Raw genomic sequence first — 24,116 nt, 5'->3', positions numbered from 1 at the left:
CCGATGTTGATTGTGAAGAGATGTAGAATTTTTAGAGGGGAACTTGATGTTTCTTCAGAGAGGGTCGATAAACCAATACTGCATTGTAAAAAAAGATGACTGGTGAATTGAGAGAGAGAAAGGTTGATGAGAGAAGTTGTCAGTTCAAGTCTCGTATGACACGTTTTGTGTGACTTTATATGGGCTACCAGATACGTGTGACTTTAGGTGGGCTGCAAGATATGTTCGTCTTCCATATTGAAGTATGAAGAACTTAAAATCCCCTTCTGCTAAGAAAAGAAAAAAGAAAACACTAATCAAAATCATTGCTCCAACCTCCTCCAGAAGATACATACAACCAGAAGATACATATGACGATTTTCTAAAAGACAAATGATGACAAAAGAAGTTGTCAATTCAAGTCTAACGCGACATGATATGTAAATTTTCTTCTCAGACCAAGTCCCTATGATAAAGAACGAGTGACTTCAACTGATTGGTAATAAAAAAAATCTTTTTGACGTGTATTTTACATGAATTGTTCAAATTCCAATAAAAAATTATTTAATATAAAAAATGACTCTAGATATTGTGTACTGTGCATTATATTATTAGCAGTTGTGTTCATTCATCCATCATAACGCATAGCAATCTACACAAAATGTAGATTGTAGAGTTGTTTTTCGTATCGAATAACTTTTCATTAAATTTGAGCAATTTATATGAAAATTGAAGTAAAAAAAAAATTCTTACCAATCAGTTGGAATCACCAGTACTTCACTATAGGGAATTGATGCAGGGATAGACTTTCCATAATGTGTTGCTATACTTGAATGGACAACATCTTGCTGCAACATATATCTTTTTCAGGAAATCATTTTATGTATGTTCATGAGGAGGTTGGAGGTATGATTTCGGTTAATGCTTTCTTTTTTCTTTCTTTTGTTACACATTCAGGGGATTTTGAGTTATTCAAGTTGCCATATGGAAGTCATGCATATTTTGTAGCACGTATAGATAATAGATCTGTGAATGTCTTAGCTCATGTGCTCATATGTTTGCAATCTTATGAATACTTACACATGGCCATCTTTTTGTGTCAAGAGTTTTGTATTGTTGGTGAAGAAACTTTGTTTTTCTGATTTATTTATTGGGCTAGAAGTGCATGTGCTATGGGGAAGTGGGGATGTTGTATGTTTGATTGTGTTTGTTTTCTACATCAGGTTTATTTTTATTTTAAAATAGTACTAATTCTACAGAATGAACAAATTTCATTAGGAAACTTTATATATTCCTTTTGATATGTTTGCTGTACAAATAATTTCTGATCTGTAATAGACTTGTAAGATTAAGTGGGGCTTACACGTCATATTAGTTTTAATTGAAAGTAGATGTAAAAAACAAGCAGAACATGAAATAGGAAATTATATTTATTCTATAGTTTTATGGAATACACAAAATCCTGACTTTATTATGATTAACACTTTGCATTAACAAAGCTGAAATCCTTATGGCATATTGATATTCTTTTCTTATTTCTACATGCTCTTAATCTAGTGAATTGAATTAACATGCATAATTGTGAGCATTTTTCTAGTTTTACATGGGCCTCCAGTTATTGAGTTCACTTCCATAGACATAAAAGAAGTCACAAGTACTCATACAATCAAAGCTATGACTTTATGTTTAAGTGTTTCAAATTTTTTTTTTAGTATTTACTATAACCTTTGAACATGGTATCTGTGATAGAATGATGTGTTAGTTCTATTGAGCACAGGGCCCAGGCTCGTCATAGAAATAATGTTTTTAAGTAGCCTAATGTAAGGTTCATCATAATGTTTGGTTGTGATTGTGTTGGTGATATTAAGTTTCATTTGTCTAACATTATCTCTGGTCTGATCAAAAGTCGTAGGCTGAAAGGAAGCCCTTGGTTTTATGGCTTATCTGTCTTGGATATTTTGGATAAATTTCACAAAATCTCCAGAACTTTGGGGTATTTTTCATAAAACCCCGCCGGACTTTATAAATATAGGAAACTCTCTTAACTTATCTCACTAAAATAACATGGCTGATGGCAGTTTGGTTTAAGTTGTCACATGCTTCGCACACGACATGATCTAGACAATTTTACGGCTATGTACTTGAATATATATACACTATTACGCCTCATTTGGTACACGAGAATGAAGTCAAGTGATAATGGAATGAAGATATGAATGGAATGGGATAGATGTGGGAATGGAATGCTAATTCAGATTCTCACATTTGGATGCAATCAGAGAATGGAATGGGACTGTCGAATGACAATCTTTTATACTTTGGTATGTGTAATTAATAAACAATCAAGATATTATTGCAAATTTTTTATTCCCATTTAAGTGGGAATGCTCATTCCGTACCATCTCATTGGGAATGTTCATTCCCACTTTAATGGGAATGAAGGAGAAGTGAGAATGGTCATATTCTAACTTCTAAAAGTGTGTTATGTTTGGTATGCATGGATGAAAAACAGGAATGAGCATTCCATTACCACCCATTCCCGCGTACCAAACGACGCGTTACCATCAATGGTAAATTTCACGACCCCTAAATTTTGGGTTGCGCAAAATCCCCAAAACTTGCAAGGGAAGCAGCCCCAAACTGAATTCCCTCTACCATGTAAATCTGGCAGAGGGAAAAAACATGTTGACTCGGGAGCAACTTGTGTCGGCACTTCTACCATTATCATGTATATACCTTTGTATGTTGGCTCAGTGTATAGTGAGAATGCATGAACATTCCGATATTCCTTTAATGATCTTGACACTATTCAATGTACTTCGTTGTTTTTCTTTAGTTGCTCTCATGTTGCTACAAGTAGGGGTGTCCAAACGGGTCGGGTCGGGCGGGAGCGGGCCCACCCCGGCCTGTTTTTTTTTGTTTTTCAAATTTTTTCTCTCTTTAAATTTTCAATAATACATAAAAAATTACACAAAATTTTAATAAAAAACAATAATATTATTAATCACTTGAAATTACATAAATTACAAATATAAAAAATTATAAAAATTAAAATGATAAAAATAACTTTTTTATTAATAATCAGTAAATCTTTTACAATTATAAATTTATTTTCGAATTCGTCGCATCACAATAGATGTGTACATCCCAACTAGGTTGGCACCTACTCACATATATCACTATCATTTGTAACTATTTTCAAAATAATTTATTATAAATTTTTAGCTAAGAAATAAAAATTACGATTTGATGAATATTGTTTACTCTTTATATCTATCTGCTACTCCCAACTCTTAAAATTTATCTTTAATATTAGCCATTCGATCAATTCCTTGCGTTCTCTTCTTGCACCCCCACCAATCTTGTAAGCACATCATCGTCTAAACAGTATACGGATCTAACGATGTCATATGGTCATCGATCAAACGTCCGGCTGTGCTGAAGACGGATTCCGAAGCTACCGTGAAAACCTGGACTGTTAGTAAATCACAAACCATGATGAAAAGTACAGGATATGAAACTGTTTTATATACTTCCCACCATTGCAAAATATCTAAACTATTATTTTGATATTTAACTAAAGATGCAGTTAAATATTGATCAATTTCAGAAACCTCCAATGATGATCCAAGTCCAGATCTATTAGTTAGCTCAGCTACCATTGCATATCTATCAAAACTTACACTTTTACCCCGACTTGAGCTCGAAGAAGCCGAAGCTATAGACTGATGTGTAGCTACACCATATTTAGCTGCGTACTCATCATATAATCTTTAAAAATAATTTCTAATAGTATTATGATGAGTAGTAGCAGTAATGGTTTGACCAATATCAATGTCTATAATCTGTCCACCATACAAGAAATTTAACAAACTTCTAAGGGCAATATCCTTCAAACACGGATAATTAAGAACCCCCAAACCAAAAATTAGAGGAATATGCCTAAAATATTTATTAAATTTACTTTTCATTTGAAAAATTATATTTCCAAAATAATCATCCATACTATATTTATTAAATTTTTTTGAATATTTAAAATTTGTAAAGCAGCTAAAGTAATGGTTGGATAATAACAGCCAGATAATAACATTGTAACGTCATAAAAAACTTATAACATCTCTTTTAAATTACTTATAACTGTCCATTTATCTTCAGTTATTCCATACATGCTACCAGAGCTAGAACTAGAAGTATAAAAAGCAATAAAATCATTTATAAACTTTTTTATATTCTAATGCTATACTTAACATTGCATAGGTGGAATTCCACTTATGATCAACATCTTTTGAAATTAGTCTGGGTTTTATATTTTTTTTACAGAATTATTTCCATCTTCTAATTCTTTGTTCAGAAGCATTATGAGCATAAGTTACTGACCTAATATTTTCTATCATAGGTTTAATTTCACTAAATGCACTTTGAACAATTAAATTTAAAATATGACAGATACATCTATGATGAAAAAGATCATCATTACATGGCAATGACAGAGATGTTTTGATAAAATCAACAGCTACATTATTACTACTTGCGTTATCTAGTGAAAGAGAAAAATATTCTTTCTAAAATTTTTAATTTTAAAAGTTCTTTAATTATTAAATTTGTAACATTAATACCAGTATGTGACTCTTCAAATGCAATAAAGGAAATAAATCTTTTAAATATTTGCTAATTTTTATCAATCCAGTGTGTTGTGATACATAAATAACCAGTTTGTGCTTTCGATGTCCAAATATCAGAAGTTAAAGAAAATTTACTGTTTAAACTTTAAAAATAAGAAATTATTTTTCCTTGTTTCTCCTGATAATATTTTAAAATATCACGTTGACAAGTTTGACGAGATTTTTTTTTAAATGCGGGGTAAAAAACCTTCTATAAATAAATCTTTAAATTCATCATCTTCTACTAATTTAAAAGGAAGATTTTTATGAATGATAAACCTGATGACGTATTTCTTGGCTCAGGCTGCGTCATAATTCCAACTACCTAGACTTCCAGACAAGGTTTTAAATATCGGTTATCGGGGATTTATCGGACGGCCAAAATCCTTATCGGATAGCGGAAATCGGGGATATATCGGGGATAAGTAGTATTTATCGGAGTGATATACTGGATGATGTGTATATATAATATAACAATTAAAAAATATAATCTAATCATGCTTAATGAAATATAAACATACCAAAATATAAATCATCATGTTTAGAATCACTAACAAATTGTAGAAAGCGAAACTTGCATCATAGCCTTGAAAAAATATAATGTTAGTCAAAATGGGCCGATAATCCCGATAATCCCGATAAAAAATTCTTACTTATCGGCCGATAAGTGCCGATAACGCCGATAAATCGCCGATAAACCTACAAAAACGATAACCGATTAAAAATCCAATTTATCCTAGCGGAGAGCTCCCAAATCCGATAACTCGGCCGATAATATCGATTATCGGTCGATATTTAAAACAGTGCTTCCAGAAGATGAGGATTGGGAGAGCATAGATTGTCGGATATCACCTTGAGAGGACTGACATTTGTTGTGTTTATCTAAATGACGTTTGAGGTGGTTGATGCCGCTCTTATGATGAGCTTAGAATATATGGCTGCATAACACACACTTAGCCTTTTGGGTGAGAAGCTTACCGTGTTCATCCCTGGTGACGTTTATCTTTTCGAAAAAATTCCACACATAAGATCTCAGCCTTTTAGGAGCTCTTGGTGTAGAATCGTCACCACCGGATTCGGGATCAATATCGGTAGGAGTAGGATGAATAGCTGTAGTAGGAGGACTCATTTCCGGAGTTGGCTTTTGCTCTTTATAATCAGATCCGGAAGCCATTTGATTGAAGAATTAGAGAGCTAAAGCGATTATTAGAGAGTATAAGAGAGTATAAGAGCGTATAAGAGTGTATAAGAGAGTATTAGAGAGAACTCAGAGAAGTAGATGAGTTTTGGATGAGGAAAACAAATGAAAACACCCTCTATTTATAGAGACAACCCTTAGACAAATGATCAAAATACCCTTATTTTTATTGTTTTTTGACCGTTTTGTGAGTCAAAACGGTCACAATGGTCAAATTTTGACCGTTGTGGCAAAAAACGATCACTTATGTGACTGTTTTTGTCGGTTCGGGCTGGCATTTGCCCTGTAACAGTCACGTAAGTGACCGTTGCATTCGGGCCGGACCATGGGCCGGCCCGGCTAACCTAGCCCGACCGTTTTTACGGCTGGGCTGGGTCGAGCGCCGACGAGGAGGCCCGTACGTGGGGCCAGAACCCGGGTTTCTGGTCCAAACCCGGGCCCGGGCCTTGGGTCCAAATGGACACCCCTAGCTACAAGCCTACAACCTATTTTCTGACTTTACCTCTTTTACCTCCCTCTTTGATCTACAAGGAGGAATTTGAAATGATATTTCTTTGTTTACCAACTAGTAGTAATCTTTCACAAATGTGATGATCATGCAATTTATTGGCATTTATAGCCCCTATATTGGCATTTTGAGAAGGAGTAAGTTTCAGATTATTCCCCTCTTCCTCATAAGATAAGGAGAGATAAGTGCTAGTAAATGAGTTGAGGGTTGATGAGTGCTACTGAAGGTATGGACTAGTGGGTTATCTGCTATTTACCCTCACATTCATCATTGTTTTTTGTGTACCATTTGAGAAAGAGGTAGTGGATGGGAGATGGAGATGGTGGCACCCTAAGGGTGTTGGGTGAGAAGAGAATGGGGTGTGGGATTGGAAGGAGGAAGAGGTAAAGTAAAGAACTAGTGGCAATGACGAGGGAGGTTGTGAATTAGAATTTTAGGTTAGCAGTGGTAGAGATTGCAGAACCAGCAGGTTATCTTTGTTACTTTGTTAGTAACACAACTTGAGGAAAATTGAACTGCTAGTAAACTGTACATTTATTGCAATAAAAGATGCCAATCCAACAGCTTTTACGACTACTCTACACTGACTTACATATGGAAATATAACTCTCACAACAAAAGTGCAGATAACCAAATGACTGATTTGAAGCTAATTTCCTGCAACAATATTGCACAACATTTGCTGCATCTATAATTGCAACAATATTGCACAACATTTGCTGCATCTATAATTGCAGCATACGGAGCAACCCGAGTGAAACCTGCAGTTATTTTATTTTTATTACTGTTATACTTACTTTTTGGGGGTGGGTTTTGGGGTTTTTGAACTTCACTTCTGATTCATAGTCTTTTTTGGTAGAGATCCTAATTGATTGGGCATTGTTGGTTGTTTCTATATTAAATGCACGATATTCGTCCTTGTGTAGTAATTGACAAAAGTTTGGTGTACTTGAAAGTTGACACTGGGGGGTGTTTGTCTGCAGCTAAGGTGCTTAATTACTTATTATAATTGTCTTCTTGTTTTAGTCTTTCTTTCAATTATTTTTTTCCCCTGACATTTATAATAAGTTGAAGATTTTGATTCCCATACCATTACAAATGCTCGCAAGCATCCACAAGGGCCAATTATGATCTTTTAGGCATATGTATATTTAAGCCACATATAGGAAAGACCTTAATAATAGTAAAATGGTCGACAAAACAATTAGGTGTTGTTGAAAGAAGCGATGAAGTTGCATACATTTGGAAGTTTCAGCCACAAAAGGGGCCGTAATGGTTTCAAAGTGCTAGTTGATTTGCATCTTTTCTTCTTGCTCTTTACAGAAATTTTACTAGTTTCACACTTTAATGGAGTCTTCAGTTGATTTATTTTCTCTCAAGATGTTTTTTGGACGGTTTGTATAAGAAAATTAACATATAGAACTAATTATGTAACTTCCCCAGTCCATGCAAGTGACCAACCATCCTTTCTTTTTATAAAAGGTCTTTTATCGATGTTCATTAGTTTTGTAAATAACCAATATCCATTGTGTGTCCATCTATATTGTTGGCTAGTATGTTGCTGAGATGATACAAATCTAAGCCATCGACGATGGTCTAGGTATGGTGATTTAGGTTGTAGCGGTCTGGATGCTGGCCCCATGTGCAATACACCAGCGAAATGCATGGAGAGACATATCAACCATTCAACCCTCCTTTACTCTCTATATTTCTTATGCATATCAATGGAGTAAATACTAAATATATTAAGGAAAAGTTTAGGACAATTCACTTTGGCAAATTTACCTTATCTATTTGGCTAGTTAAACTTTTCGCAAGCAGTTTCGTCATAGGGTTAACTGTGGATAGACCCTCGATTGCGAATAGACCCCGCCCCCTGCAGTTTAATTGGTGGGGATAGATCCCCTGCACTATTTCCCCAAGTGCGGATAGAACCCCAAAGTGATTCTTTTAGGGTCAATTGCGAACATATCCCTTGTAGTATCACTGAATTATGAATAGACTCTTTGCAGTTTTATTTTTACGAATAGGCCCCTTGAGTGAATTTTCTTACTCTTAAATTTGTTAAAAAGGTTTAAGGAGGTGGGTGGACCCCTGTTCTATTGGTAAGGATAGACCCTCAATTACTAATTTTTTTTTGACTTTTAAGAGAGTCGAAAAAGTTCACTAAGGGGAGTATTCGCACCTACGCCAATACTATGGGGGGTCTATTCGCTACAAATAGAACTATAGGGGGGCTATTCACAATCTGGTGGTAGTACATGGGGTCCATTCACAAGTAATCCTTTCTTTGAAATTACAAACTATTTAAAGAGTTCACTAAGGGGATCTGTCCATTCAAATAGGACTACAGGGGATCTATCCATTCAAATAGGACTACAGGGGTCTGTCTATCCGCATTTAGGCTATAGTACACACGGTCTATCCCGCCGCTAACCCTTGATCATATCATGTTCTGATTCTGTTTTATGTTGAAGCTGTGATTTTTGTTGCTTCTCATTTGTTGATTACCGTAACAGAAGACGAAAGGTGCAATGGCGCCCCTAGGACGGCTCAAAAATATCATCATCAGCAGCCGTTGAATTGGTGATAATGATGAAGATGATGACGATAATGATGAAGATGCTTATGGCAGCTATCACAGAATTTAATTGAGAGAAGCTGGTTGGCGGTGTTAAACTTTTATAAGCGTATCCCTTGTGATATGGAGCGTTTGAGAAACTTACAAACTCTTGGTTGAGACCTACTTTCATGTTATATTGTATATCTAGTTTACCGCTGGAACTTGATTATAATAATGTTCGAGCCTAAAATGTTGAGAAAAGATTGGAGTCACGTTTGATGTGGTAAAGTTTTATGTGGCTTTCACATTGATTGTGAGTGAATAAGGTGTTTTCCACTTGTAAACTATGTTGCTTTTTAGAAAAGCTTTCATGGGGCAGCAAATATGTGATCCATGATAATTAAAACGCGTTACGCTGTATATTTTCACTAGTGACAAGCTTAGAGTTGTTTGGCTGACATAATCCATAGTGCTGTTTGGCTCGCCGCCCAGGCTCGGCGGGCAGCACGCAAGAGAGTAAACAGGGGTGGGGCCCACCTTGGACCCCCACAGGTGGGTCCCACCGCCTGTTTCTCTCTTGCGTGCTGATCGCTGAGCGGCCACGAGCCAAACAGCAACGTTGTAGAAATAAACATATGTTGCGGTTGAAATCGTATGGTGAAATCCTTTTAACTCTAAAAGTTCGGAAACGGTCCGTCAAGTCGCTGATCGTTCTGAGAGAGCCGGTAAGAAAGAAAGAAAAATCAAAACAGATGTATTATGTATATAAAAATCCCCTTCTTTGTTCTGGGTGTGCAAATCTGTTTTTGTATGGGGCGCCTAAACTTGACGCCTAGTATTTTCGAACTACAAATCCTAGTGGTGTCCGTTCCAACATATAAACCTGGTTGTGGCATCATATACGAAAATAGGAGTGCACAAATTGACTCTCTATAACCACGGATTGGTTGAACCAATAGGTTATCGGATCCAATCTTTAACCTCGTCAAGAGGGGGGGAAATGAAATAAAAACTGGTTCTCGTCCTTTTTTTCTTTTTTTTTTGCAAACACAAGCTCAACTCTCTAGCCAAGCCAAGTGAGGATCCACTAAACTGAGTAAGGAGTAGTTGTGACTACACTCTATTTAAGTTGCAACTAACTGTACCTCAAGCGCTGAAGATTATTAAGACACCTCAAACCACAATGCTCAGAACGCGAGGAGATAATTGCTTCTTTGTTCCCTTCTCTTAAAGCTGTTGGAGAGTGCATTCGTTAGGTACTTTAAAGTACCGCTTCCCTAAAATTTTGCATCTTTTAAAAGATCCCGAAGTGTAAGAGCATCTCCAACAGCTTCCCCATCTTCTTGGTATTCTAAAATTTGGAGCATTTTAAGCTTTTTTTTGGTCCAACAGATTCCCCATCTCATTCTTCAAAATGGGGATAGGAGAGAAAAAATAGAGAGCCTTCCCCAAATCTGCAGCATTCTGCAAATATTTGGGGAAGCACTTTTTCACGTTCTTCTAGACTCAACCCACAAAAAACAACTCCATCTCCTCATTATAATAATAAATAATTTGGTCAAAATGGGGATTCTTCAAAATAATAAATAATTTATTATTTATTAGTCAAAGATGTAGAATATTTTTATTATTGTAATAAATGTATGATTCTTCAAAATGGGGAAGCTGTTGGAGTTGGAGCAAAAATAATTTGGAGAATATGACATTTGATTCCCCATTTTGGAGAAATTTTTGGGGAAGCTGTTGGAGATGCTCTAAGGGACTTTTCTCTATCTCTTGGATGGGAGTGAACAAAGGCACGATAACTAAGATTTCTCTAACTAAAGCCTTGGATAAATTAATTGGTTACTCACGTTGTTTGGAGCATTTATGACCCCCTCGCACTTATGAGAAAGTATACATTCATTGGCAACAGTTTATGACATTAAATGTGCATCCAAGAGTCAGCAACTATTGGGTCATCAAACTTTATAATTCATGCACTTATCCAAAGATTGATATCATTTGGATGCATATTCAATACCACGGATCATCTTCGCTAGATGCTTTCATCACATTTACTACTTTTGCAAAAACAAGATTGTTAGTCTAAGTGTAGACTCAAAGCTAAAGCCGGAGCTGGAATCAAGAAGATGAAGCAAAACGAAGGAAACAGGAAAACTACATTACGGTCGACCGCGATGCTCTCGGAGGTCGACCGTGAACGTGCACAAAAACAGAAAAAGTCTCTGGACTTTTTCCGGTCGACCGCGGCGGTTGGTGCGGTCGACCGCGCTTTGGAGGCCATATGTCTTCAGTCTGTAAGAGTCCAAAGAAGGATACGAGTGAGCAGGAGGCTCATATCGTGCATGATGTTTTGATCCTTGCTATGGACAGCGATTCAGATTCTTGGGTAATCGACTCAGGAGCTGTAAAACCCCAAAAAAATTCATGTTAATATAATTAATATGAGATTAATTATGATTTATGAATATTTATTTTGATAAATATAGTTAAATGGTCTATAAATATGATACCATGTATTTTGAGTATGAACGAGTTCATATATGAGAAAGAAAAGAGTCAAAACATGCACAAAAGTTAAAAACATGAAAAACTAGAAAATTCCAGTCCGGTCGCCCGCCGCGGTCGCCCGCGAACGGTCGTCTGCGAAACCTGTAGAGACTTGTTTCCTGTTTTGAGTTGGTTTCGGTTTTCTAATTTTTCGCGGGATTTTTGGCGTTTGGCTTGTAGATCTTCTTTGGCTTGGTTTCTTAAGCGTTTTTCTACAAACCCCAGGCGAGTTCATCTCTGCTAATCCCCCTCCTAGTTTTTAAAACATTTTTAAAGAGCTTTTAACATGTTTTATAGAGCCAAATTGACTAGTTTATGTATAAAAGTCAATTCTTTGTATTATATGTATAAAGACTAGGTCTTTCCATGTTAAAAAGTTTAAGAACGATTTTTACAGAAGTAAATAAGATCTGAAATTTATTTAAAAGTGGTTTAAATCTGATGAAAGATGATTTGTGCTTTATTTCAAGTTCATGTGCAAGAATTAGGGTTTTTGATATGAATTTTATGCAAATAATCATGCTATATATGTTGGATTTGTTTCCAGAAGTTTTTATCTGCTGTAGACATATTTTCATGCAAGTTTCATGTTGTTTTAATCATGTTTGAATCACCTAAACACGACATGAACACGACACACAAAACCAGCCTGAGAATCTGTAATTTTAGCCCACAGTCGACCGCGCCCTAGTGGCGATCGACCGCGTGCAGGACCGAGACCTAGGTAAGCCCAGGAATCAGTCGCGGTTGACCGCCGCATAATCGCGGTCGACCGCCAATCTATAAGTGGCCCTGTGTATGTTTGTTTCGACTGTTTAATCTATAAGTGTCCATGTGTATGTTTGTTTCGACTGTTTGAGTTGTCGAGCGAGCCTCTCAACCTTGTACTATCATGATACAATGTTTATGAGTTGTTTAACACCTGAGATGTCAGTAAACACTAGATATGGACATGCACACCGAGATACGTGCACGAATGGTTAGAATATGTTGTATTAGTGTGTTTTTGTTCTAGTTCAAGTTGATGAACATGAAGAGCATAGCATATTGCATTGTATTCCGGAATAGGGAGATAAAACCTATTTTCGCAGGGCGATTGAGTGAACATATCACAAAAGTATCGTCATTTCATTGTATTCCGGGATAAGGAGATAAAACCTATTGCCGCAGAGCGATTGAGTAAGAATATTATAAAAATATCACTATTGCATATGGAGATGCACACATGTAAGTTTTATTTGTCGTATTTTGATTTCATATTGGATTCCCGTGAGTAGGGTATTTTCTTTGGGATTGTGGCTCACATGATATGGCTCATAGTTGATTTTTGTTTTGGATGAGATCCCTCTTATGTTAGAGTTGTCTTTTCGAGTATAAATTGAGACGGATATTTGATTGAGGTTTGGAGTGTTTTCCTTTTGGTTTACTATTTTCATTCATAGGGTTCGGAGTTGGTATTTAGGGAGTCACAATTTGAGACATGGTATATACATGAGGGTTTTCTTGTTTGGATTATTTCGCTCGACGTACTAACTCTCGTGTTGTGATTTCCTAAATATTAATTTCTAGTTAGAATTTTATGAATGATTTCAAATGTATATGTATTAACTCTATTTTTTTTATATTCTCCTACCCCTTCCCCTGGGGAGAGGTGGAGATGATCTCGCTATAGCGCTTTGACGCTCGTTGTTTTTCCTTCTTTTAGGCAGCGAGTCCGGCACACGGAGAGTCGCAGGTTGATGAGAATTTTTCATAAATTCCATCAAGTTATTTATTATTTAGTAGTTATTTCAGAACTCCACAGTTAGTTGTTTATGTCAGATTCTAGACTTCTATTTCATTTTGTAGAGATTAAGAGCCATAGTGGTACCTTATTTGACTCTTTGTACTTGAGGTTTATTTCAGACTCAGAGATATCTCCATCTTATTTTGTTGGGCTTACTGATGATTATTTTCATGCTTCTTCTGTGTATATCTGGTTTTGCTCTACTTCCATTATTTGCCTGTTTAGTACCTTCACCTATGTGTTGATTCCACTAGAGAGATAGTGACTGTGATGGTGAAATATGTTGTAGTATGATATTTGGTGCTTGGCAGGTTTAACAATCTGGGTTTCACCTTGGACTACAGCCTTGTGTGAACCATGGGGCGTCACATGAGCCTCTTTCCACACCACTGCTAATAAGAAGTTTCTTCAGAATTATATAGTAGGGGACTTTGGAAAAGTGTATTTGGGAGACAATAAGCCCTGTAATATTGTTGGAAAGGGTGATGTGTAGATTCAGATAAAGGGCTCTAAGTGGAACTTGAAGAACGTGAGACACGTACTGAAGCCGAAGAGGAATCTTGTTTCGGCGGGACAGCTTGGAACAGAAAGCTATATTTCGACATTCACATGGGATTCATAGAGAATCTCCAACGGTACGATGGTAGTTGCCCGAGGCAACAAATTAGGGACTCTCTACCTCACCTCACATGCGAGTGACACCCTCGCAATTATAGCTGGTAAAAAGAGTACAAATCTATGGCACAACAGGCTAGGGCACATGAACGAGAACGGGATGAAGATCTTCCATTCACAGAGAAAGCTAACAGGGATCGACTCCGTGGAAGTCGGGGTTTGTGAAGACTGCATCTTTGGAAAGCGGAAGAGGGTTAGTTTCTAGAAGGGTGGAAGGCCACCTAAGGCTTAGAAGCTAGAGTTGATTCATACAGATGTATAGAGTCTAGCCAGTGTATTTTTTTTGACGGTTCGAGATACTATGTCATCTTTATCGATGATCACTCGAGGAGGTGTGGGTTTACTTCATGAAGCACAAGTCAAAAGGTATTCGGAGTCTTCAAGAAGTGGAAGGCTGTAGGCTGTCTAAAAATCACAATAGATAGCTTATCCCCCATCAAACACCGATGATGGAAGTTACAATCTGACGAATTCCAGAAGGCTACAATTTGAAGACTTTCACGTAGATCGCTGAAGGTTACAATCTGACGATCTTCACGACAACTGATGAAAGCTCTAATCAACGGCCTTCACAATCAACATCGGGAGTTACAATCTGACGACTCTCATATTCTTAAGGAGCCAAGACGAAGATTACAAGACAATGATCTTTGCAACGCTATGACAAAGGCAAGACGCGGAGGTCCTCCCCGTGTATCAACAGTAAAACGCCAAGGTCGAACCCCGCGTTACAACATCAAAAACGCCAGGGTCGAAGCCCGCGTTACAACATCAAAACGTCAGGGTCGAACCCCGCGTCACAACATCAAAAACGCCAAGGTCGAACCCCGCGTTACAACATCAAAACCGCCAGGGTCGAAGCCCGCGTCACAACATCAAAACGCCAGGGTCGAACCCCGCGTTACAACATCAAAACGCCAGGGTCGAACCCCGCGTCACAACAGCAAAAACGCCAAGGTCGACCCTCGCGTTTTTCTACGCCCTGCGGGTACCCAACTCCGCGTCTCAATTCTAAGAGGCGAAGTTAGGGTCCTGAACGCCAACGTGGGCGTTTGACTCATTCAACATGAGTTGAACGGTTCTAAAACCGTTGCCCACGATTTGGGGGCGGTTACATCCCACTTAGGAGAGATTTAAGGGGCGGTTTCACCCCCTTAATCCTCTATAAATAACTGAAGATCAATTCAGTTCAAGCTCTCTTTTTTCGGTTGGATTTTCTGGGCTTGGATCGACCACTGGAGAGAGGTTTTTTTTTCAAGAGTTCAAACTCGATCAGAGTTATCAACTCATCAAGAGTTTTAAACTTGCCACGCAAGTTCTCCACAACGTCAAATCGTGAGGAGAAGACATCGTTCCAGTGAATCAAGACGTGCGGATCGTCAACGGAGAGCAAACTCGACGCAAGCATTCGGGGGAGGCACTCCATCGCCACCGTGAAGAACCCAGTTTTAAACAAAGAGGAAGAACCAATTTCGTTCTCCTCTCTTTTGTAATCAAATTGTAACCGAGATCAAAGGAATCAAAGTCAAATTTTCTTTATTCTCTTCTTTGCAATTTTCCCTATATACAAAAGATGGCGACTCCGCTGGGGAAGAGCTTCTCTGATGAAGAAGTGGTGGCGCAATCCGATGTTTATCTCACTGGAACAATCGTTGAAACTCTCGTGGTAGAGTTTGATCAAGCCAAGTTTGAGAAGGCTATCTCCTCTGGATCCCTTAGCCCCAAGGCTATGCGCAAGATCCACAAAGTCTCCAAGGAGAATAAATCTCTAACTGTTGCTGGAGTGCCGAAGAAAGTCCTCTCCTTTGGCCGCAATTTGTCGAACAGTCACTCTGCTTCAGGAGCGAGCTTAGCCTCAGCCGAACTCGCCCAGCGAGTTGAATGTCCCACATCCGCGTCAACACGATGTGCTTCAGGCCATAAACGGCTTAGAGAGGAGACGAGCTCCATAAACGCCGATGATGCCTCTGCAAAAGCCTTAAAACAGGCCAAGAAGAACGCTGCTGAAGAAGGTCTCAGCGACGAGCACAACTTCGAGAAAATCGATCCTCCAACCAACGCGAACTTCGCGTTCGTGAGCCTAAACGCGACCCTGAACTTCGCGTTTATGAGCCCAAACATGAGCTTCGCGAGAACCAGACTGAACGCGGCCCTCAATGGCGCGTTTTACAGCCAAAACGCGGACCTCAAGCCTTCGTTGAATGCGAACTTCAACTTCGCGTTTCCCAGTCAAAATACGACCCTCGCGTCGACATTAAAGAACGCGACCCTCATGTCGCCAAACGCGGCCCTCGCGACCTTCGCGTTTCTAGTGCCAAACGCGACCTTCGCGTTTCAAGTGCCAAACGCGACCTTCGCGTATCAAATGCCAGACGCGATCCTCACGTCCAAAGTTCCAAATCCAATACCGCGCCTGGTGTATATCGTGGAGCCGGTCCTGTCCAATCATGGATATAAGAAGTTTATGGATTCAAGGCATCTCAACCAGATCCATATTCACCAAGAGCCAGTCCTGTCCAATCATGGACTGGGGGTTCCAGTTCAAACCTCACGATCAGTGAGTAATTCTCCTCGAATTTTTACAATAGATTTGAGAGAGTTCATATCGAGAGAAAGACCGATGCAGCAAGTCATTCGTTCATTCCAATGTGAACGGCTGATTCCTATGGTCCTCTCGGGATATCAATGCTGCTCATATGCGGCCAAACCATTGGTGTTCGACCAATTAACAGAGAAAGATCGATGCAACAAGTCATTCGTTCATTTCAATGTGAACGACTGATTCCTACGGTCCTCTCGGGACGCCAATGCTGCTCATATGCGGCCCAACTGCTGGTGTTCAACCAATTTACGAAAGTTGCTTTACCCAACCAACGACGGCGTTCACACAAGGAGAAGACTTCTGAGGGTGAATACCTTAGAGTCACTTCTAACGTGATCGGCAGAGGGAAAGCATCAGTTCCTAGTTCCGATGAGTCAGAGAACGATCAGTCTCCTGGCTTGAAAGACTTTCTGAATAAGTCTGATGGAGTTTATCAACATACTCGGACGCGAACAGGAGCCATTCCCCCTGTCAACTATCGGAGTTTAGCCAGGGGAACCAATTCCAATGATGAACACTCAGCCATTGCAGAGTCCCAGTCATCAAGCTCTTTTGTTGAACATGAGAGCTACGCTTATATGACGGGAAACCATGAAGATCTCGCGAAGAGACTTGATGAGCAGGAGGCCATGCTCAAATCTCAGCAAGAGGCCATCAATGAACTCCTGGCCCTGTTGACTCAACTCGTCGCAGACAAGGCCAAATCTCAGAAGACAGATTCGCCACTCAGGCAAGAATCTTCCCGAAGGGAAAGAACGTCTTCGTCCCGACCTCACACAAGCAAAGGGAAGGGAAAAATGGTTGATGACACGGCTTCTGACCAAGAAGCCCACAACCTGGAATCTTCCTCTGATGAAGGAAGAGAGACGGAGTATGAGCAAAATCCTCAGTCGGCTAAAATCGAGGAATTGGAAGCCCGCCTCAATGTCATTGCTAACAGAAGCGAGCTCCAAGATGAGGGAGTTGTCAGGCCCTACCCTGCCGAATGGGACGCAGCCCCTTATCCTCCAAAATTTGAAGTCCCGACGCTACAAACTTTTGACAGCACGGGATCACCGAATCAACATATCTATCATTTCAAGTCACAGACTGGGAATGTAATATCAAACGATGCCATACTGGCTCGATTGTTCATTGGCACCCTTAAGGGAGTTGCCTTTGAATGGTTCAGGAAACTACCTGCCGGATGTATCCAAAGGTGGGCAGACTTAGAGAGACTCTTCCTGTCAAGATTTTTTGAAAAGGATACAGAAGTCTTCATCCATACCCTTCTCGCTACTAAGCAGAAGAAAAGGGAGTCCGTCAAAGCCTTCGTTAAAAGGTTCCGAACCATGGCTCTCCGGTGTTCGTCAGGTATGACACAGTCTACCTTAGTAGAGACCTGTCGACACAACCTGCAGACCAACATCCTAGCTCGAATAGAGGTTGCAGAATGCCGTTACTGGAGACAACTGATCTCTCAAGGCGAACAGGCTCAGAAGATTATTGCCAGGATCAAAGCTGAAGAACAAAGTGGGCAAGATCAGCCCGAGCAATCGGACCAAGCCCAATCTTCTCCTGAGCAATCGGACCAAGCTCATTCTTCCCAATCAGAACCGGAAGATACTACGACCACTGAAGCTAATCCTCTTCAGTAGGATGCCGGGTCTCCAATAACTATCACGTTAACAACTACCTCTGATAGTCAAACTCATTAGATAGTGGCCCATTAGGCGATGTGCCATGTCTGCTCCTATTCCCCGTACTTATTCAAGACTGGGGGTTGATTTATTTGTAGTTCATTGGATTCTGAGTAATAAATTTTCTGAGTTGTTATGTTTAATAGAATACTTCAATATGATGACAGGTCCATCAAAACTATCACGTTAATGATCACCTCTGATAGTCTGCTTTCTCCAAATTCCCCCACCAATCCTCTTCAAATAGGATGGCGGGTCTATCAAAACTATCACGTTAATGATTACCTCTGATAGTCCATTCCCTCCAAATTCTCTTGCCAATCCTCTTCAAATAGGATGGCAAGTCCACAAAACTATCACGTTAACATTTACCTCTGATAGTCAAATTCATCAGATAATGGCCTACCTGGTGATGTGCCTCTATTCTGACTTCATGGATAGTGCCTCACTAGGCGATGTGCCTTGTCTGCCTCTTTTTCTTCCACTGCTAAGTCTTAATCAAGACTGGGGGTTGGTTACTTGGAATCCATTGGATTAAGAGTAACGAACATTTCACATCGTCGAGTTAACATTACACTTCTGACGATTATCATCCCCACAGAGTATGCATGCAGCTTGCATCACTCCCAATTTGTCACGTTAACAATATACCTCTGACAACAATCAACTTATCAATCCTTAACAATAGGATTATAAGTCCTCAAAATTGCTCAAATCGCAATCTTCCCCCAGCAAGACATCCACAAAGTTGCTCCAATCGCAACAGCATCCTGTCACGTTAACACCAAACCTCTGACAATCCACTTATCAATCCTCTTCAATAGGATGATAAGTCCCCAAAGTTGCTCTAATCGCAACATCCTCCTATCACGTTAACATCAAACCTCTGATAATCCACTTATCAATCCTCGTCAATAGAATGATAAGTCTACAAAGTTGCTCCAATCGCAACACATCCCTGTCATGTTAACATCAAACCTCTGACAAAATCCACTTATCAATCCTCATCAATATGATGATAAGTCCACAAAGTTGCTCCAATCGCAACAGCATCCTGTCACGTTAACACCAAACCTCTGACAATCCACTTATCAATCCTCGTCAAAAGGATGATAAGTCCACTCTCTCTAATAGAGCGATAGGTCCTCAAAGTTGCCTTGATCGCAACAATCAACTTATCGACTCTCTTCAATAGAGCGATAGGTCCACGAACCAGTCAAATTAACATCACACCTCTGACGACCAAACCAACTTATCGACTCTCTTCAATAGAGCGATAAGCCCATAAAATACTGTTAGGTTAACATCACACCTCTAACAGTCAAACCCTCCCCAATGAACTTGTTAATCCTTTTTCAACAAGAATAGCAAGTTTTCATTATGAAATCCCCAACGGATTAAAGATTTTCTAATCCTCTTCAATCGGATGATAAGTCCACAAAGTTGCTCCAATCGCAACATCCTCCTGTCACGTTAACATCACACCTCTGACACAATCCACTTATCGACTCTCTCTAATAGAGCGATAGGTCTTCAAAGTTGCCTTGATCGCAACAATCAACTTATCGACTCTCTTCAATAGAGCGATAGGTCCACGAACCAGTCAAGTTAACATCACACCTCTGACGACCAAACCAACTTATCGACTCTCTTCAATAGAGCGATAAGCCCATAAAATACTGTTAGGTTAACATCACACCTCTAACAGTCAAACCCTCCCCAATGAACTTGTTAATCCTTTTTCAACAAGAATAGCAAGTTTTCATTATAAAATCCCCAGTGGATTAAAGATTTTCTAGAATTATCCTAGTGATAATAAAGAAAATTTCTGAATTTCACTCTAAGTGAAAACTCATGCCAAAGTTAATACTATACTTCTGGCACTTCCAACTTTCTTTCGGTGTTTCAAGCCACACAGGAAGAAACGACACCAAAAAATCCATGCCTTCACGCATGGGGGACTTTATCTCGATCCCTAATTAGAGATAAGTCTACGCCTAACACGCGTTACCGGTTAATCTTTCGCCGTGAAAAAGACACCAGGATTCATGCCTGGGGGAATTTATCTCGATCCCTAATTTGAGATAAGTCTGCATCTAACACATGCTGCCGGGTAGCCCATTCTCGTAATAATGGCAAAGCCTACGTATTCAATATCGTAGCATGTTGTTATTAATAACGCCAAAATCCATGCTTTACACGCATGGGGAATTTTATCCTGAATCCTAAGTAGGGATAAGTCAATGTCTAACACACGTTGCCGGTTAGTCTTTTACCGTGAAAAGGACATCAAAATCCATGCCTCACACGCATGGGGGACTTTATCTCGATCCCTAATTAGAGATAAGCCTACGCCTAACACGCGTTGCCGGTTAGTCATTTCCCGTCAAAATGACAAAGTCTATGTATTCAAAATCATAGCATCAAGTCTAAGAGGGTTCATTCTCTTAGCACAACGTTACATGTGGAACGGACTTAGACAATCCACATGCTAGCCCGACTCAAACGGTAGTCGGTAAAGGCTTATCAAATCCGTTGATGGCTGAGGGTTTGCCAAAAATCCTATGCATGTTTTCAGGCCCACCAGCTTAATGGACGTGAGCCAAGACTTGAAACGAATAAGCTGAAGACAAGTCTCAAAGACTTAGTCAAAAACGCATGAAAGTCACCTCCGCGTCTCACATCGAAACGCCAAGGTCATAGCCACGTTTTAAGTCAGAACGCCAAGGTCAGACCCGCGTCGCAAAAACCATAATGCCGAGGTCAGACCCGCGACGCGAAGACGATAACGCCAAAGTCATAGCCGCGTTTCAAGTCAAAATGCCGAGGTCAGACCCGCGACGCGAAGACGATAACGCCAAAGTCATAGCCGCGTTTCAAGTCAAAATGCCGAGGTCAGACCCGCGACGCGAAGACGATAACGCCAAAGTCATAGCCGCGTTTCAAGTCAAAATGCCGAGGTCAGACCCGCGATGCAAAGACGATAACGCCAAAGTCATAGGATAGCTTATCCCCCATCAACCACCGATGATGGAAGTTACAATCTGACGACTTCCAGAAGGCTGTAATCTGAAGACTTTCGCGTAGATTGCTGAAGGTTACAATCTGACGACCTTCACGACAACCGATGAGAGCTCTACTTCAACAGCCTTCACAATCAACATCGGGAGTTACAATCTGACGACTCTCATATTCTCAAGGAGCCAAGACGAAGATTACAAGACAATGATCTTTGCAACGCTATGACAAAAAGAGATTACTTGGTGATAATCTCTGCAAGGCAAGACGCGGAGGTCCTCCCCGTGTTTCAACATCAAAACGCCAGGGTCGAACCCCGCGTTACAACATCAAAAACGCCAGGGTCGAAGCCCGCGTTACAACATCAAAACGCCAGGGTCGAAACCCGCGTTACAATATCAAAACGCCAGGGTCGAAACCTGCGTTACAATATCAAAACGCCAGGGTCGAAGCCCGCGTTACAACATCAAAAACGCCAAGGTCGAAACCTGCGTTACAACATCAAAACGCCAGGGTCGAACCCCGCGTCACAACAGCAAAAACGCCAAGGTCGACCCTCGCGTTTTTCTACGCCCTGCGGGTACCCAACTCCGCGTCTCAATTCTAAGAGGCGAAGTTAGGGTCCTGAACGCCAACGTGGGCGTTTGACTCATTCAACATGAGCTGAACGGTTCTAAAATCGTTTCCCACGATTTGGGGGCGGTTACACCCCATTATGGAGAGAATTAAGGGGGCGGTTATGCCCCTTAATTCCCTATAAATAGGGTAAACTCAACTGAGTTAGGGGTCCCTTTCGGTTGGAGATTTTCTAGTTCCAAGAACTGAGGAGGGCTTGGGGTTCGGTTCGATTTTCTTGGCTTGGATCGACCACTGGAGACAGGCTTTTGAGGAGATCGACATCATCTTCCAACGAAGATCATCTTCAACTTTAGCAACAGGGAGCCTCTGTCCTTGGCTTACAACCGATCTTCGGTTCAAATCAACTCTTTTTCAAGAGTTCAAACTCGATCAGAGTTATCAACTCATCAAGAGTTTTAAACTTGCCACGCAAGTTCTCCACAACGTCAAATCGTGAGGAGAAGACATCGTTCCAGTGAATCAAAACGTGCGGATCGTCAACGGAGAGCAAACTCGACGCAAGCATTCGGGGGAGGCACTCCATCGCCACCGTGAAGAACCCAGTTTTAAACAAAGAGGAAGAACCAATTTCGTTCTCCTCTCTTTTGTAATCAAATTGTAACCGAGATCAAAGGAATCAAAGTCAAATTTTCTTTATTCTCTTCTTTGCAATTTTCCCTATATACAAAGGCCATGGTGGAGAACAAGATAGATCTGAAGGTGAAGTGTCTGAGATCAAATAATAATGGAGAATACGAGCTGGAGGAGTTCAAGAGGTTCTGTGCTACGAATGATATTCGTTTAGAGAGGACTACTCCAGGGACGCTGTAGCAGAACGGCATTGCGGAGAGGATGAACAGGACCTTGACGGAGCGTGTCAGGAGTATGCGATTACATGTAGGTCTGTCTAAGACATTTTAGACGGATGTGGTGCATACGACGGCTTACCTTATTAATCATGAGCCATCAATTCCATTGGATTTTGGGAATCCAGAGGAGGTTTAGAGCAGAAAGAAGATAAAACTCTCACACTTGTGGGTATTTCATTGCGTGGCTTATGTTCATATCAGTGACCATATCAGGGATAAGCTAGAGGCTAAGTCACAGAAGTGCACATTCATTGCATACGACATTGATGAGTTTGGAGATCATCAGGAGACGAGACATTATATTCAATGAGGAGGTGATGTACAAGGACAGAGAAAATACCAAGGATAGCCAAAACAGTGGGAGCAACACTTCGGATGCATGTGGATCCAAGTACATGGATTTAGAGGAACTTCCAAATAAGGGTGATGATGTTTGTTCTGACCGAAGAACAGAGGAGGCCCTAGGTGCAGAAGCAACTACCTAGGGCGTGGAGCTTAGGAGGTCATCCAGGGTATCTAAACCAAATCCTAGATATCTTTCATCTCTTGATTACTTATTATTAACAGATAGTGGTGAACCGGAGTGCTATGAGAAGGCTATGCAAGTGAATGAATCTTAGCAGTAGGAGCATACGATGCAGGAGGAGATGGATTCTCTACTCACTAATGAGACATGAGAATTAGCCCAACTACCTGCACAAAAAAAGGTCTTGCATAACAAATGGGTCTACCGGGTCAAGTAAGAGAGTGATGGAAGCAAGAGGTTTAAGGTCAGATTAGTTGTAAAGGGGTTCCAGCAGCGGGAAGGAGTAGACTACACGGACATATTTTCTCCTGTTGTAAAGCTCACAACCATCAGGGTGGTGTTGACCTTAGTGGATGCAGAAGACCTCTTCCTTGAGCAGTTAGATGTGAAAACTACCTTTCTTCATTGTGACTTGGATGAAAAAATCTATATGAATCAACCTGTTGGCTTCATTGAAGAAGGAAAGAAAGAGATAGTGTGCAAGCTCAAGAAGAGCTTATATGGTTTGAAACCTGCTCCGAGACAGTGGTACAAGAAGTTTGATAACTTTATGCAAAACAATAGCTACTGAAGATGCAATTCGGATCATTGCTACTATTTCAAGAGGTTCGAGTCCAGCTTTATTATATTGTTATTATATGTTAATGACATGTTAGTAGCAGGACCGTGTTTAGAGGAGATAAACAGTTTGAAGAAGCAGCTGACAAAAATGAGTTTATAATAAAGAATCTAGGTGCAGCAAAGCAGATTCTAGGGATACGAATCAGTAAGGATGAAGCTGAAGGAACGTTAAGGTTGAGCCAAGCTGAATATATCGAGAAGGTACTTCAGAGGTTCAATATGAAAAATGCTAAGGTTGTTAGCATACCCATTGAAAGCTA

The 24,116-nt window shown here is 40.0% G+C and overlaps 1 protein-coding gene across 5 annotated transcripts in view; it reads left to right on the top strand.

The window, feature by feature from the left end:
• LOC109829140 (ATG8-interacting protein 1) overlaps window positions 1-9,292 on the top strand; it is an 11,814-nt gene extending 2,522 nt beyond the window's left edge. For all 5 annotated transcript variants that reach the window (XM_020396261.1, XM_020396262.1, XM_020396258.1 and 2 more), the window contains exon 4: window positions 8,866-9,292. In XM_020396261.1, coding sequence (XP_020251850.1) covers window positions 8,866-8,928 — 63 coding nt within the window. In that variant the 3' untranslated portion in view covers window positions 8,929-9,292. The remainder of the gene's footprint in view (window positions 1-8,865) is intronic.

This window comes from Asparagus officinalis, chromosome 1 (assembly GCF_001876935.1).
Source record: "Asparagus officinalis chromosome 1, Aspof.V1, whole genome shotgun sequence".
Taxonomy (NCBI): domain Eukaryota; kingdom Viridiplantae; phylum Streptophyta; class Magnoliopsida; order Asparagales; family Asparagaceae; genus Asparagus; species Asparagus officinalis.
This window is presented reverse-complemented; position numbering and strand designations above follow the sequence as displayed.